Genomic DNA, 17,433 nt, shown 5'->3' on the forward strand with positions numbered 1-17,433 from the left:
CTTCCTGTCTTGTTAGGGATTATTCTCGTTTGGGTATGAAACACATTCTTTAGTAGCTCCTTGGAAAAAAGAAGAGTGGGTGAGAGATCTTTATGGCCTTCCATGTCAAACGTAGCTTTGTTCCCACCCTCACACATGTGACTTGAGGTTCACGTTGATCACTCCCCTTAAGAATTTTGCAGGTGTTCCATAGGCCTCTTGTTTCCAATCTCATTTCTGTGATGTTCAAAGCCATCTGATTCCCAGTCCTTCATGTGTTAGTTGTTTGGGTGTGTGTGTGTGTGTGTGTGTGTGTGCGCGCGCGCGCGTGTCTGTCTGTCTGTCTGTCTGTCTCTCTGTCCAGTTGAGTCAGGCAGCCTACGGAATTTTCCCCCCGTCCTCTGGTCTCTGCAGTTTCACACGGATGAGCTTTGGGTGTGGGCGTTTGGTAGACCTTTCATTCCAGTAATTGATGTTCTTTGGTTCTAGGAAGTTTTCTCAAATGATTTTGTAGATAATTTTTTCTCCTTCATTCTCTGTTCTGTCTTTCTGTAACTCCTGTTAATTGTATGTTGGACCACTTTAACTGGTGGACCTCTCTTTTCTTAACTTTCTCATTTTCTATCTCAGTCCCTTTGCTCTGCTTACAGGATTTTTACTTTCCAACTTTTTGGTAGAATAGTTTGTTTCTACTTTCATTTCTTTATTTTCTTAGATCTCTTTTAATTTTATTTGAATGTCTCCTTTTTTATCTCTTTGCTGGCTTAATCACATTTTTTCCTTCTTTGTCTTTCTTCCCTTTTGTCAAGTCTCCTTCTCCCTGCATGGTTTTTGTTTGTTCCAGGTTGATTTTCTCATGCTTGCTTAGCTTCCTATCTTTGACATTAAAGGCTTTCTTCAGATTTCTAGTAATTCTTGATGAATTGTTTATGATCAAGATTAAAAGAATACAAAGCTGGGAGCAACAGATGAAATGGTTATGTCTCTGGACTCCCACATAGTCAACTGTGGTTTGAGTCCCAGACCCAGCAGCTTAAAGCTCACTCCTGGCACGTGTATGTGTGTGTCCAAAATCCCAAGAGAATGGAAGAAAGGGATTGCGGTGTGGCCATTCCCCTAGGGGATGATTTCTCACTTTCTGTCTCTCTGTCTCTCCAGTGAGCACACATGCCCTATAGCAAAAATCTCTCTTTAAAAAAAAAAATACAAAGCTGATCAAAGAGGCTTAAGAATGTGGGTGAGGCTGTCTGCTTGATGTATCCCTGTAGATTAACTAAGTGTGCCATTTGTTGGGTTACTCCCGTGTATCTTCAACTCTTTCTTTTGTGAAATGAGACTCTCAGGAGAAAACTCTTCCAAACTCCTGCCTTAAGAGTGCAATCTGATCTTTGGCTGGACTGCTGTGAAGTGTATTCATCTTGGGTAAATCACAAGCCGTAGTGACGTACAGTGCTTGAATGTCTAAAATAGAAAAAAAAATTTTTAAATAGACAAGACATTTAAGACACAGAAATGGAGGATTGTCTGTTAATGATAACGTGTATGATAGCTTTTTGGGGAGGGTTAAAGAAAGTTAAGCTTTATTGCAAAGCACAAAGCAAGGCAAGCAGGCCACTCAAGCTGAAAAGACCCAGTCTCCCTGAGGCGCTCCCACCTGCGTTTTTAAGGTCAAAATTAGGGGCAGAGGTCCCAGGCTTATGATCGATTCAGTGATTGGTTCAAGAGGGCATGATCACCTCCTGGGCATTTTTGATTGGTGAGGCCTTAGATAATCAAATTTCTCTTCAGGTGTCTGGAGACTTTCAGCCTGGGCTCTTTGAGCTCGCAGCCAGCAGTTTCCATCCTACAAAACATCTTAACATTAAAATGAAAACCTAATTTTCCCTGTAAGTGAGAGTTTTAGAGGTCAAATGGCCCTCGTTCATGACCAATGTTGTTTTATTATCATAACTAAAACCTGGGCCCTACTCTGGGCCATTACAATGTAAATGGACCTTGTATTCCAAGCACTTTAGAAAATAAACTTTACTTTTAGTTCACCCTTATTTTCAGTTTGGGAAATTCTTACTTTTTCTTTCTTTCTTTTTATTTACATTCAATAACATAAGTCTTTACTGTACACAACATTTCTTTTTCCAGCATGAATACCTTGCATATCAGTCAAGACAAAGACATTACTGTATACATTATCATCAGCTTCTCATCTTTTTCAATTAAATGTACTTTTACTTGTTCATTCTTCCCCTTTCCCCTCTCTCTGTTCCATACTAAACTTTTTTTTCACATTTTATTGATTCACAAAAATTCTTAACTAAACTAAAAATAAGGACAAAGCTAAAATCTAATGACAAGTGCACTGTAATTTTCTTCTGAAACTTTTTTCTCTCTCCATTTACCCTTTTTCTTTTTTAATGTAAATTTTACTTTTTTTAAACATTCGATCACTATATGTGATTTGGCTTGTAAAGAGAATTTACCCAACATGAAATACATCTCAAACCAGTCTAGCTGAGAATACTGTACATGTTATCATCAGCAGGTAATAAACCATTTCTGTGTCCCGCAGATGTCCTGCCTATGTTTCTCCCTGATTTCCTTCTCTATACTCTTCCCTTCTCCCACCCTCCTTCCACACTGTCTCCACCATCCATAACTATTTTCACTGCGTTTAATGCCTTCCAGTACTCCAGTCTTCTCTACCACAGAGTACAGACAGTCGGTATATATTAAGACATACAGTATCTCTCTTTCATAGCCTGACTGGCTTCATTCAGCAGTAAATCTTTCCTATTTGACCATTTTCTATCAAATGCCAGGGTCTCGTTCTTTATGGCTGAATAGTTTTCCACAGAGTATATGTGCCAGACTTCTTCAATCCACTCATCTGTTCGTGGACCTTTGGGTTGGTTCCATGTCTTAGCAGTCGTGAGTAATGCTGCAGTAAACTCTGGTGTGCAAGCGCTTTTCCCACTGAGCGTTCTCCTGTCCTTTGGGTAGATACTCAGGAGCAGGATTGCTGGATCATATGGTAGTTCTATTTGTAGATCTTTGAGGAACCTCCATATTGTTCTCCACAGTGGCTGGACCAATTTACATTCCCACCAATAGTGTAGGAAAGTTCCCCTTTCACCACAGTTCCATCAACACTTACCATTTTTTGTTTTTTTAATCTCAGCAATTCGGACGGGGTTAGGTGGTATCTCATTGTGGTTTTAATCTGCATCTCCCTTAAGATGAGGGATGTTGAACTTTTCTTCATATGCCTTTTGACTGTTCATATAGCTTCCTTAGAGAGGTTTTTGTTCAGCTTATTTTCCCATCTTTTAATTGAATTACTCATATGGGGGGGATAAGCTGCTTGAATTCTGTGTATTCTGGTTATCAGTCCTTATCTGAGGCATAGTTTACAAAAAATATTCTCCCATTCTAAGGGTTGTGGATTCTTACTAATTACCGTGTCTTTGCTGTGCAGAAACTTCTTAATCTGATATATCTCACTGTCTATTTGGGGGATTATTTTTTCTTTAACAGAAGGGGAAATTGAGGACTCATCCCTATTCTTTGAAAAACCTCAATCCTGAGGGAAAATGGGTGCTGACTCATCTGGCTGCTTCTTTTTGAATGGGACCTAGTTTTCGAGGTGAGGATTATGTTCCTCTGCCTCAGCCTCCTGAGTAGCTGGGACGACAGGCCTACACCCCTGCACATGGCAAGTTTGGGGTTTTTATTTTTACTTCTTCCCTTTAGTGTTCTTTTAGTTCATTTTTGGGAGGGAACAAAATTAGCTGTTGGTCAGTCTCTCATTTTAACCCGAACTCCCTTTGGAAGCTTTAAGAGTCAGACTTCTCCGTTTGTGTGAGACATTCTGACAGTGCTCCTGCTGTGTGCCTGACACTCCTGTCCTTGGCATTCAGTGTGTGCGTTAGTGCTCACCGACCACTCCTGTAAGTGACAGTTAGGCAGATGCTTGACAGCCGTGCAGGAATATGAGACAACAGTGCAGACATTAATACGGAAATTTTGTAAGTTAATAAGTCTTTTGAACAAATGCCCTTAAATGAGATGATAACGCAGTTCTGTTTCTGTGAGTAAATGTGTACTGCATACCCCCAGGGACACCAGGAATACAGCTGACCCTCACTTTCCTCATAGGTGTGTTCCGTAAAGTCACTGTGAACCCTGGGTTAGCTAATACAGTCACTCCTTGCTTAATGACCCCCCGTTTAGTGACCCTCGGGCTCGGAACTAGTCCTCCAGGGCGGGCGAACCCCCTTGTCATTGCTCTCAGCCTGTGGGAGTCTCAGGAATCCCGCGTCTCAGCCAGGGTCTCATTCCTGCCATCAGGACCCAGAGCGTTGGCAGTGACGCGGGAGGACAGGTCAGTCATGGCCGTATGCGGTATTGCACACCCACCGTGGTGTTGCGAGGAAGTGAAAACAGTCGTGCCAGGTTTCTGTGACGGTTCTGTCGGGTGGTGTGTCTTGTCTCTTGTCGCTTTCCAGCACTTCTCTTTTTTTTTTTTTTTTTTTTAGAGATTTTTGCTATAGGGTGCGTGCACTTGCCAGAGAGACAGTGAGAGATCACCCCCCCGGGGGGGATAACCACATGGCAGTCCCCTCTCCTCCGTTCTCCTCTAGGAATCTTGGGCACACACACACGCCTGGTGTGAGTTTTAAACCACCAGGTCCAGGACTCTTAACTGCAGTCGCCTGTGAGCGTCCAGTGACGCAGCCGCTGTGCCACCTGCTGGTCCCACCCAGCACTTACCTATCATGCGCTTTGTGTGGCTAGAAAGACATTGTTCTAGGATGGTGTCTCCTCAAAAGGGTGCACCCTGTAGCGCAGACCCACCACAGTCACCCGCCTTGACACTCCCCGTGGGCCAACAAGCGGCCGGTGCCCCTGGCCTGCCCGGGCCGAATCTGCTCAGGGGGAAAGCAGGATTCAGCTCTGGTCACATTTCGTCAGCCAGCCAACACATGGGTAAAGACGCCTCATGCAATGTACACCACTGACCATTTGCACCGTTTGCAAACTCACCACACAGCTTTCTGGACCTGCCTGTGTGAAGCTCGTCCACACAGCTCCTCCGCGAGCCCCAGCGCAGTGCTCCTGCTCTCGGGGACAGTCGGCCACCTCATGCAGTCACCAGCCACCAGGGCCAGACTGCGAGAGCAGGGCCCTGCACAACACCCAGAGAGGCCCTTCTACCAGGGCCCTGCACAACTCCCAGAGAGGCCCTCCCACCAGGGCCAGGCTGCGAGAGTGGGGCCCTGCATCACACCCAGAGAGGCCTTCCCACCAGGGCCAGACTGCGCAACACCCAGAGAGGCCCTCCCACCAGGGCCAGGCTGCGAGAGCGGGGCCCTGAGTCACACCCAGAGAGGCCTTCCCCATGTTTGCAGCGTGAGAACCGAGCAGAGAGGCAGAGTGTCAAGGGCCCAGCTATCAAGTGTGCATCCAGACGGTGTGGTAGCCAGGACCAAACTGCCGCCACAAATGCACATTAGCAAGGAGTCACGCTCACAGGAGTGGAGTCTGTGGACAGTGAGGATGGCCTCTGTCCTGTCCCCGTGCCCCTGAGCGTACAAGGTCAGCATTTCCAGGCCCTGGGGAAGAAACAGGTGGCCCCGTGTGTCTGTGCAAGCACATGCAGTCGATGACGGCAGTGATGAACTCGGGTTAGTGGTGTGTATCCCTTACCCAGAGATGCTCAGAACCTGTGAAGGAAGTGTATTTTCTATTTTTTTAAGAATCATTTTATTTAACTTTATTTATTTTAATTTGACCAGAGAGGGAAGGAGGCAGAGGGAGACAGGGAAAGCGAGAAAGCAATCCACCAGGGCCAAATGGGAGTCCAGCTCCCTTAGCCACCTGCCGGCCCCAAAGAGGTGTCATTTTTACTTAAAAGAGAAAAAAAAAGTCGTTTTAAGAACATGAGTAACTTGTTAAAGAGATTATTCAGTAACCCTTAGTAAAACACAGTAAGGCAGAGTGTATCCAGGTCTGGTACAGTCTGCTACATGCCTCGCAGTGGCCAGAGAGTGGGCTCCGCGTGCAGCTGGGGTCTGTGCAGCTTGGGGTCCGTGCAGCATGGGGTCCTGCCTCCCATGGGTGGAAAATGACTGAGGAAATGGCAGGGGACAAGGAGCAGGGATCCCAGTCAAACCAACCCAACGGGATTCTTGGGAAACGGACCAGGCAGCATGATAGGACGCGAGCTGCGGGTAGGTGGAGGGTGCTCAGACGAGACTGGGCAGGAGGGCTCTTTCCTAAGCCTGGAGTTTACAAGGAAATACATAGACGAGCCTAGCAAAAGCTCCAGAAGCCCTTTTCAGCCCTCCCGCAGCAGGCGGAAGGGGCTTCGTCCGCCCTGCCTCTGCACCGGCCCCCACTCAGAACTCTCACCTGTAGGTAACAGCTCGCATGTGGGTCAGGGTTGGGCCCTGTGCCGTGACGGGCGGTGTGTGAGTGTTGCCCCATTGATTGTGAAGTGTAATTTTCTCTTTGAAAAAAAAAATTGTCCCGTTTGCCATTATTTGTGATCATTTTAGTGCTTTCTTACTTTTAATTCTGATTTACCTCTATAATTAAAATGGGGATTCTAGTAGGTTACATTTATAAATCAAACGATAAAATCCACTTATTTCACACTGAGAAAAGCGAAGCTCAACCCAAGTGCCAGTTGCTGAGACCAGACCAGCACCCACGCCTTACCTCAGCCTCGCTCTCCCCTCCCGAGGCTCACGCCCCCACCCCGTGCTCTGAAGAGTGCTTGAACCAGCTTAGCAGGGCCAGTACCACAGTTAGGCCAGGCCCGCTCATGCTGCCACGTGCTCCGCTGGTTTAAGCTCGAAGTCCTGGCATGAAAGCCACTGGACTGAGACAAGGCTGAGGCAGAGCACGGCGATAACTCGGATGTCCGCAGAGGGACGGGGGACTGGAGACCCCGGCCAGGGTCCGTTCCCCTTCTTAGCAGCATCTGAGTAGGGACACTGCCCAACACAGGCCAGCACTCCCGTCTCATTTTTCAGAGGAAGCTGGAGAACTGTGTATTGCTGTGACTTACTGGCAGCTGTCAAAGTTCAAAGCCACACTGGAGGACGGAAAACAGTAATGTCCGTGGGCCAGTTTTAGGCTGCCAGAGAGGAAATCTCTTCTGTAAGGATTCATCTTACACTGCACTTCTCTCCTCTGCCCCGTTCATGACCGCGAGGAGCCCACCCAGTCTCTGGTGGCAGTTTAAAGGACCGCTGTCGGGTACATCTGTCAGCCCGTAAGCCATCAATGACCAGGCAGGGTCAGGCTGTTTACTTGGTGAAATAATTTGTTTACATGTGTTTTGGCCACATACCCGTAATGCAAAGATCATGCAAGTTTATTACAGGTTGGAAGTGATTAGTATTTGGAAGAGAAGTGCAGAATTTGCGGCCTCACATGCCAGCAGACGTGCTGGCCTTATCTCACCCAGGCAGGGCTCCGGCACCGCCCTATTGCTCGCTGAAAACGTCATCTTATCTTGTTGTAAGGTGGTAGACATTACACAGCATCTGCAGCCAGACAGCGTCGCTCCTCTAGCACTGTCAGCAGGAGAGTGCCCAGCACATCCAGAGGCTGACCCTGGTCGCTTCCTGAGAAAATATGGGAGTCTGGGTTCTGAAGGCACGCACTGATGTAAACCGAAAGCGTTCTACATGTGAGGTGCGGACTTGTCCACTGTATCAGAGGGTGACCGGTGAGAACACGTCCACTGTATCAGAGGGTGATCGGTGAGAACACGTCCACTGTATCAGAGGGTGATCGGTGAGAACACGTCCACTGTATCAGAGGGTGACCAGTGAGAACACGTCCACTGTATCGGGGTGACCAGTGAGAACACATCCACTGTATCAGGGGGTGACCGGTGAGAACATGTCCACTGTATCAGAGGGTGACCGGTGAGAACACGTCCACTGTATCGGGGTGACCGGTGAGAACACGTCCACTGTATCAGGGGGTGACCGGTGAGAACACGTCCAGTGTATCAGGGGGTGACCGGTGAGAACACGTCCAGTGTATCAGGGGGTGACCGGTGAGAACACGTCCACTGTATCAGGGGGTGACCGGTGAGAACACCTGCCCGGCTGGTGCTGGGGGGGCTCATCACTCATCACACATACAGGAAAATACAGCTGTAGACGTACTGTCAGTGGCCTGCAGCGCGGACACGCTGGGCACCCAGCATGCGGGTTAAGAAGTGAGGCACCCCTCCACACTCTGGAGGGGTGCTCGTTTCCCGCCGCGGACGTCTATACGCGTGCGTCCGTCCAGCGCCGTCCGCGTCCCTGTTGGGTACGTGCGCCCGGGCCCCGTCTGTTTTGCTCAGCTAAGGCACTACGCCGTCTCTGGCACGTCTGCGTCAGTTCAGGCCCCACTCGCACGTGCTGTCCAGAGGTCTACCATCTAAGCAGCGTGAGGTCCGGGCTTTCTTTTCTCACTCCAGTGGGTATCTAGTCATGACTTGAATGTACAGTTCCTAGTGCTTATTGGGGTTTACATCTGTTCACTTGCTTATCGTACATTTGGATAACCTCTTACAAGGTGCACATTCAGATCTTTTACACCAGCTTTGTAAACTTTGTCAAACTGACTTAAAAATAGCTGCAGAGATAAACATCCCTGCTCAGAGAGCGAGCTGGTCCCCCGCCCCTTGACTCCTGCAGTAAATAACTCCTGAGACATCTGCTGATACTGCATAAAACCAAGACAACTTCCAGCCCACAAAGATTGCCTTCTAGATCACGTTGTAAACAGGACGAACCCTTGAATGGAGTGTTCTTCACAGGTCATTGCAACTGCCAGCCTTGGTCAGAAAGTGAGGTGCAAATGGTAGTTAACACAGACATGGGGCTTTTTTTTTTAATTATTTAATTTTATCTATTATTATCATTTCTTAACTTGACCAGAGAGACCGGGAGAGGGAAGGAAAGTGAGAAAGCAAGCCACTAGGTCCGGGATTCTAACCGCAGTCAGCCGTGTGGCCGTTCAGAGCCCTTAACCATCATGCCACCCATGGCCCCTACAAACGTAGGTTTTTAAAAATAAGCCTTTGGAATATCCTTTAGCTTTTTTGTTTTTATGACTATGTTTTATTAATTTTAAGTAACAGAATCAAGTGTTAATTAGTAAAACATTACTAATCAGAGGAGTTAATTTAGAAAGAATGCAGCCTAAATTACCCTTTAAAAATATTTGTATGTACAGTTATTGAGATTGTTTTACTGCTTACAGAGTATTATACGGTTGTGGTAAAAGAAAAAAAATACAGAGCAATATAACAGAAATTGAAAGTCTTCCATAATCTTTCCTCCTAGAGATAATTGGTTTGTATTCACCCAGGTTTTTCCTATGAATGTATTAAGGTATATCACAAATGGTAATGTAGTCTATACCCTGCTTGGCACTACCTTTTTATTTTATTTAAGAATTATTTTATTTAACTTTATTTATTTATTTTTAACTTGACCAGGGAAGGACAGAACAAGAGAGGGAGAGAAGGAAAGTGAGAAAGCAAGCTGCCAGGTCCAGGGCTTGAACTACATACAGTAGGCCATGTGGGAATCCAGCATCTTTAACCACTATACCACCTGCTGGCCCCTCCACTAGGTTTTTTAACCTAACAGTAATTATTTGTTACTGACTTTTTTTTTTTTAGAATTATTTATTTTATTTTATTTATTCATTCTTTTTTTTTTTTTTATTTGACCAGAAAGACACAGAGAGAGAGAGAAAGTGAGAAAGCGAGAAAGCAAGCCACCAGGTCCGAGGCTCAAACTGTGGTCGGCCATGTGGGAGTCCAACGCCCTTATCCACCACGCCACTTGCTGGCCCTGTTACTGACTTTTTAATGATTATGATTATGATTATCTATGATAATTAGATACTCGTTATAGGCGATAAAAATGCCTTTTTAAGTCGATTTTTTAAAAGTTAATTTGTGTATCAATTCTGTTTACCTCTCAGATCTTTAAAGTGGTTCGTTTTCTGCAAGGTCCAGTACGATCTTTTAATTTACTCACCACAGTGTTTCTTAGACACAGAAGCATTCCAGCTGAGGGCGGTCTAAACGAATGGGCTTCATGAACAGCTTCAAAGTGGGTTAATGTTTTCAGCAACTTTATTTTTTCTTAAAGAAGGCATCCTAATTATGAAAATTCAGCGCCTAAGTTGAGGTGCCTCTGTTCTTCCTCAGAACATCTCTGGCTGCACCTGCACCTTGTGATGGAAGGCGGCGGCTGCTCGTTTCCGGTGGCCGGGTGGCCCAGGAGAGGGCTGCTCCTCACCTGGCTTGTTTTCAGTCTGGTATTCCGAGTCACTGGGAAAGCCTCAAGTCCTTCCTCAAAGCCATACCCTTGTCTTGAGTGGAAGCCTCCAACTGAATATCCTTTAAGCAGTGAGGCTCATCTGAGAGCATGTGCTGATAGGCTATCTTAAAGCAGGGTTAGGCAACAAAGTTCAAGGACGTGGCTCAGTGGAGTGGTACAGCGCCCAGCGTAGACAGGATCTCGGTTCTCTCCGGTCTAGAGGCAGCGCGGCAGGTCAGCCCGACGTTCTGGGCTCTGATGCCACCATCACACCTGCCATCGACATGGAGTAACTGGGCCACTCTTCTCTATCCAAGCTGAGTGGACTGCAAAAAATAATGCTGCTAAATATCTAAAAAGATACAAGCTTATGACCATTGTCAGTGGAACGGCTGTGGTTAGGTTTGGGGGTTAAACGTCTAGGTTTCTTATACTAAAACAACACCTTGCTAGTTGAAGGTCGCCTTCCAGTTTTCACGTCAGTATTTCACCAAATGCGCTTTCTGTTCCAACTGGACCAGGTGGGAGTTTCTCTGCAGATTATAGGTTTGGCGATCTCAGGAACAGAAATAGACTTTCTTCTCTGGATCTGGGCTGTTTCTGAGGTCACGGTAGATGTTTTAGTGAGACTAAGGAGGGTGAGCATGAATGTTCCCATGCTATAGGGTGCGTCATCGTCACCCCGGTCCGAAGTACACACTTTAACAGCTCATCAGGTCATCGTAGTGCACGTCATGCGGCATAACCAAGAGGGGGTGCAGAATACATGGCCCCTACAAACGTAGGTTTTTAAAAATAAGCCTTTGGAATATCCTTTAGCTTTTTTGTTTTTATGACTATGTTTTATTAATTTTAAGTAACAGAATCAAGTGTTAATTAGTAAAACATTACTAATCAGAGGAGTTAATTTAGAAAGAATGCAGCCTAAATTACCCTTTAAAAATATTTGTATGTACAGTTATTGAGATTGTTTTACTGCTTACAGAGTATTATACGGTTGTGGTAAAAGAAAAAAAATACAGAGCAATATAACAGAAATTGAAAGTCTTCCATAATCTTTCCTCCTAGAGATAATTGGTTTGTATTCACCCAGGTTTTTCCTATGAATGTATTAAGGTATATCACAAATGGTAATGTAGTCTATACCCTGCTTGTCACTACCTTTTTTTTTTTTTTTAAAAATTATTTTTTTTAATTTTTATTTAACTTTATTTATTTATTTTTAACTTGACCATGGAAGGACAGAACAAGAGAGGGAGAGAAGGAAAGTGAGAAAGCAAGCTGCCAGGTCCAGGGCTTGAACTACATACAGTAGGCCATGTGGGAATCCAGCATCTTTAACCACTATACCACCTGCTGGCCCCTCCACTAGGTTTTTTAACCTAACAGTAATTATTTGTTACTGACTTTTTTTTTTTTAGAATTATTTATTTTATTTTATTTATTCATTCTTTTTTTTTTTTTTATTTGACCAGAAAGACACAGAGAGAGAGAGAAAGTGAGAAAGCGAGAAAGCAAGCCACCAGGTCCGAGGCTCAAACTGTGGTCGGCCATGTGGGAGTCCAACGCCCTTATCCACCACGCCACTTGCTGGCCCTGTTACTGACTTTTTAATGATTATGATTATGATTATCTATGATAATTAGATACTCGTTATAGGCGATAAAAATGCCTTTTTAAGTCGATTTTTTAAAAGTTAATTTGTGTATCAATTCTGTTTACCTCTCAGATCTTTAAAGTGGTTCGTTTTCTGCAAGGTCCAGTACGATCTTTTAATTTACTCACCACAGTGTTTCTTAGACACAGAAGCATTCCAGCTGAGGGCGGTCTAAACGAATGGGCTTCATGAACAGCTTCAAAGTGGGTTAATGTTTTCAGCAACTTTATTTTTTCTTAAAGAAGGCATCCTAATTATGAAAATTCAGCGCCTAAGTTGAGGTGCCTCTGTTCTTCCTCAGAACATCTCTGGCTGCACCTGCACCTTGTGATGGAAGGCGGCGGCTGCTCGTTTCCGGTGGCCGGGTGGCCCAGGAGAGGGCTGCTCCTCACCTGGCTTGTTTTCAGTCTGGTATTCCGAGTCACTGGGAAAGCCTCAAGTCCTTCCTCAAAGCCATACCCTTGTCTTGAGTGGAAGCCTCCAACTGAATATCCTTTAAGCAGTGAGGCTCATCTGAGAGCATGTGCTGATAGGCTATCTTAAAGCAGGGTTAGGCAACAAAGTTCAAGGACGTGGCTCAGTGGAGTGGTACAGCGCCCAGCGTAGACAGGATCTCGGTTCTCTCCGGTCTAGAGGCAGCGCGGCAGGTCAGCCCGACGTTCTGGGCTCTGATGCCACCATCACACCTGCCATCGACATGGAGTAACTGGGCCACTCTTCTCTATCCAAGCTGAGTGGACTGCAAAAAATAATGCTGCTAAATATCTAAAAAGATACAAGCTTATGACCATTGTCAGTGGAACGGCTGTGGTTAGGTTTGGGGGTTAAACGTCTAGGTTTCTTATACTAAAACAACACCTTGCTAGTTGAAGGTCGCCTTCCAGTTTTCACGTCAGTATTTCACCAAATGCGCTTTCTGTTCCAACTGGACCAGGTGGGAGTTTCTCTGCAGATTATAGGTTTGGCGATCTCAGGAACAGAAATAGACTTTCTTCTCTGGATCTGGGCTGTTTCTGAGGTCACGGTAGATGTTTTAGTGAGACTAAGGAGGGTGAGCATGAATGTTCCCATGCTATAGGGTGCGTCATCGTCACCCCGGTCCGAAGTACACACTTTAACAGCTCATCAGGTCATCGTAGTGCACGTCATGCGGCATAACCAAGAGGGGGTGCAGAATAACCCAGCCACAGCGTCGGCCCTGGCAACGCTGGGAACCGAAGGAGCTAAGAGCAAATGTGTCATTCCTCTCCCCTTCCATGGGCAGCGTGGGCGACTCTAAGAAAATGAGTACTGGCCCTGTGTCTCAGACGGCTTCACTCATTGATGGGAAGCAGAATGGTTTCCTATTTGTTCTGGAAAGGAAGACAGCTGTCGTCCTCAAACTGTGTGTAGATGGCCACGTTACTTTCCGCTTTTTACAGTCTTGTTTCCTGAGCTGAGAACTCGTTACCAGACGTCCCCTGCAGTGTGTTCTGTCTGCTAAATTAAAGCCAATCAAAGCCAAACAGCAGCAAAGAGCCCACCATAACCTGCTCCTAGGTCTTCAGCAGTTGGGAGCCGTTGACAGATGCTGCGCCATTGTCACGCGAACGACTTTGTTGTGATAAACATAAACGAGCCTTGCAGGGGGAGCTGGGAGCTGACTGGTCGGGCTGAGGAGCATGCTAGATCCCGAGCAGCAGGTGTGTAGGCCGGTCTGCTGGGGTGCTGTGGGGGTAAGGCGGCCGCTCCCCCGACTCCTGTGGCAGACTTCCTAGCCAGCTCTCGGTTGAAGTCGCTGTGTCCTTGGGTTGATGTCTTCTTTGTCTTCCTTTTTCAATAATCTGTTCCTATTGAGTGAGTTATGACCTACTAGGGGAAGAAAATGAAACTCCAAAATTGAAATAAAAGCCTCGTGAAGGGGATTTAATCCCTTGTTCGGGAATGTAGGCATTTATAATTAAATGGATTCGGTCTTCAACGGGGTCTTAGGCCGGTACTGGCAAGCATAAAGACTTTCACGTGTGACTTTTGAAATACGTGCAATTAGCTGCATCTTCTGTTCCTTGTGTTTATGAGCCTTGCAAAAGTCAGGTCCTGCTTACAGAGTTTAGCTGTCTGGGAGCTTCCTCTGCAACTGTTTTCTCTCTGCCTATGAATTGACGAGCATGAGTCCCTCAAAAACCAAAGGCCCAAGAGTTGTCACGAGTGCTTTGTTTTAAGGGTGGGTGTTGTCATTTTTCATCTTTTGGGGGCTCTCTGAAGTGAGACCAGTGATCCTAGGAGTGTTTGTATTTGTCTTTCTTGTTTCCTTTAGGTTAATGTTAGAAATTTATTAATTGGGCTGAGTAAAATCGGAATCCTGTCCTGAGGGCTCTCCTGCTTAGTGGAAGAGCTGTGATTTATAAAGTCACAGTGTAATGAGACAAAGTGACAATGAAAGCCTTGGGCAGGCTGGCTGTGTAATATATTTCAGGCAGCTCACACAGGTTGGTTTGTTTAAGTATTGTGATTTTTGTTCTTGTCAGAATTGTCATTTCTAATAGTAGGATCCCTCAAACTATTTAAACCAAATCTCTCCTGCCACTGTTCAGAAGAGGCTTCTTAAAGTTCAAACCATTCCTCTAAAGACTTACAGGTGTGGGATATCCTCCTCTGTGAGAGGTGATGGTTAAACGTAGTCTGAACTCACTCCTTCCCCTTTGCCTTTAAACACTGCAGTAAGAGGGTGTCGATCACGTTCTTTTGGAGTCGGACCAAAGCACACACCCATCCCCTCACTGCCTCCCTGGAACTGATTCAAGATTTGCAGAGACGAGTTTGTCTGGGGGTGTTTCCCTTGTCTTATCTCTTGCCGGGCATATTGCTAGGGTTGAGTTTATTTTGACCCTTCCATTTTAAATTTGGGGCTGGAGCAAGAGTTAAAGTCCAACCGCAGGAGAGAGTCTGCTGAACTTCAGACATGAGGGACCCGGGGAGGACGGTGCGTACACTCGGGGCTTGCTCTGCGCCAGTACGGGATCGCCAGCCCCTGGCTTCTGCTTAAAGGAGCAATGTCTGAAACCGTATGAAGACGTATGTGCCACTTACGCTGCGTGTTTCTGCGCTTAATTTTAACAGCAGTACCACTGGCGTGCATACCTTTACAGTTCATGGCAGAAAAAGCAAATTCTGAATTTTTATTGAAAGCCTTTTGGAAGCACTTAGGAGGACGGGTGTTTGCAAGGGGAAAATGTTTCATTTGTGACTGATCTTCTACAGAATGACTTGAAAAGCGGATATGGGTATTTCAAGCATCCTATCGTTTTGTCTTCTAAAGCATCAAAGACAACGACAGGTGGCTAATATTAGCCCAGGTCTGCCTGGGTTCTTCCGAGAGCTGGAAAGCAGTGGCCTCTTGATTATTACTTTATCTTTTCCCAGCACTTCCGAGCCCGCTCCGCGCATACGCAGTAGGCTGGGCTGACTTCCCGACTGATCTCTTGCAGAGCCTGGCCCAGCTAGAGAACCTGTGCAAACAGCTGTATGAGACCACAGACACGGCCACCCGCCTGCAGGCCGAGAAAGCCTTGGTGGAGTTCACCAACAGCCCCGACTGCCTGAGCAAGTGCCAGCTGCTGCTCGAAAGAGGAAGCGTACGTAAAGCCGCGAGGCCCTCCTGGGGACGGGACTTCGGAGGGAATGGCATAGGGAAGCTTGGCCTTGTTTCTTTTAAAGAGATTTTTGTGATGGGGCGCATACACTTGCCAGAGAGACAGAGACAGAAAGCGAGAAATCACACCCCCCTCCCCCCCGGGGGATGGCCACGTGTCAACCCCTTCTTCAGTGTCCTCTCAAGATTATAGGCACGCATGCACACGCGCCGGGTGTGAGTGTTAAGCCACCAGGTCCGAGACTCAAACTGCAGTCAGTCGTGTGGGGACATGACCATGACGCCATCTGCTGGTCCCAGCTTTTCCTTGTTTCTTAAGTGTCCCTGCCTTCCAGAAAGCACCAGGCCAGCCAGGTTGGTAAGAAAGGCCCGTCTCGACGGGGAGGTCTGAACCTGTTTCTGTCCTGTCCCTTTTCATTGCGAATTGAAATTCTAGGACTCTTTCACTGTTTTTTCCATTTCCATTGCACTGTTTTGCCCTCTCCCGTCCTTTCCAGGAGACAGGCTGGATGTGAGTGCCCTCTCGCGTCCCTTCCTGCTGGTGCCAAGCTCTCTGCCTTTGCGTTTTCCCCCCATGCCATAGCTGCCTCAGCCTTTCCAGCCACAGGGAGGATGACTTCACAGGGAGACTTAGAGCAAGTGGGAGGGTTTTCTTGTTAAGGTTTGCTTTGGTTTTTTAGTTTGCTAGAGGGCATGTGTACTCACCAGAGAGAGCGAGAGAGGAAGTGAGAAATTACTCCTGGGGGTGGTGGTGGTGGCTACAGTCTCTCCTCTCAGGATTCTGGGCATGCACACATAAGACACCCAGCATGTTCCTCAAGCTGCTGGGTCCGGGACTCAAACCGCAGAGTCAGCCTTGTGGGATCCGGCCAGCCCAGCCTCCACACCACCTGCTGCCCGAAGTTGTAGGTTGTAAAGTGAGATTAGAATCTCTTCCAGCATAAAAATGGCAGGGCGTTGATGAAAATAATACTTCTAACGAGGTATAATTTGACAAGATTGCTAGCTCTGGTGAGATGGGGATCTGGCAGGCAGGGTCCCGCGAGTCGGGAGCTCAGTGGACTTGAGCAGCGAGCAGTAGCCTTCTGGCAAGGGGCCAGGCGAGGCGGCCGAGTGCGGCCCCTAACACACACACACACACACACACACCCCGGGCGCTCAGACAGCCCTCCAGACAGGCTTATGTCCTTTTCAGAGGCGAAAGGGAGGAAACCAACAAAAAGTACAAAGAGTAGCAAAATTACTATGGGACAGGCAGGGTGAGAGGAGAGGTGCTTTCCAGAGTGTCCTCAAGACTGGAGCAGAGTGTGAGAGAAATCAGCAGTCAGTGTGCTGTCCGGGGCCAGCTGACCTCAAGTGTCCGCTCGCCTCGTTACAATATTGCTTCTCAATAAAGAGACATGATCTTGGTTAGAAGTATCCTTTAGCTGCTGGGATCTCTCTTTTTTCCAAGTATATGAAAGTTAGAGTCGTGATCAGAAATTGCGCGGTGATCTGTTTTATGTGCTCAGTATGTTGTATGTTTTTGATAAATGACTCGATCCGAAGCTGGATCCACTGACGTTGGTCCCCGGGAGAGTCACAGCGGGCCCTCCCGCTCCTGCAGCTGGAGCCAGATACGGTCATAAGAGCCGTTACCTCCAGCCCTTCTTCTGACAGCAAGCTGGAAAGAAGTGGGATTGCTGCGCTAAAAACGTTTACTTATTGGGAACCAGCAGTTAGCGTAATGGCTGTGTCGCTGGACTCCCACGTAGTCGACTGCGGTTCGCGTCCCGGACCCGGTGGCTTAAAACCCACGCCTGGCGTGTGGGTGTGTGTGGGTG

General features: G+C 46.9%; 1 protein-coding gene across 1 annotated transcript in view; it reads left to right on the forward strand.

Annotated features, from left to right (window-relative positions):
• Positions 1-14,822: 14,822 nt before the first annotated feature.
• Positions 14,823-17,433, forward strand: part of XPO7 (exportin 7) — a 44,409-nt gene continuing 41,798 nt past the window's right edge. Inside the window, exons 1-2 of the mRNA XM_014590881.2 lie at positions 14,823-14,941; positions 15,447-15,593. Coding sequence (XP_014446367.1) covers positions 14,921-14,941; positions 15,447-15,593 — 168 coding nt within the window. The 5' untranslated portion in view covers positions 14,823-14,920. The remainder of the gene's footprint in view (positions 14,942-15,446; positions 15,594-17,433) is intronic.

Source organism: Tupaia chinensis, unplaced genomic scaffold (genome assembly GCF_000334495.1).
Source record: "Tupaia chinensis unplaced genomic scaffold, TupChi_1.0 Scaffold000494_1, whole genome shotgun sequence".
Taxonomy (NCBI): domain Eukaryota; kingdom Metazoa; phylum Chordata; class Mammalia; order Scandentia; family Tupaiidae; genus Tupaia; species Tupaia belangeri.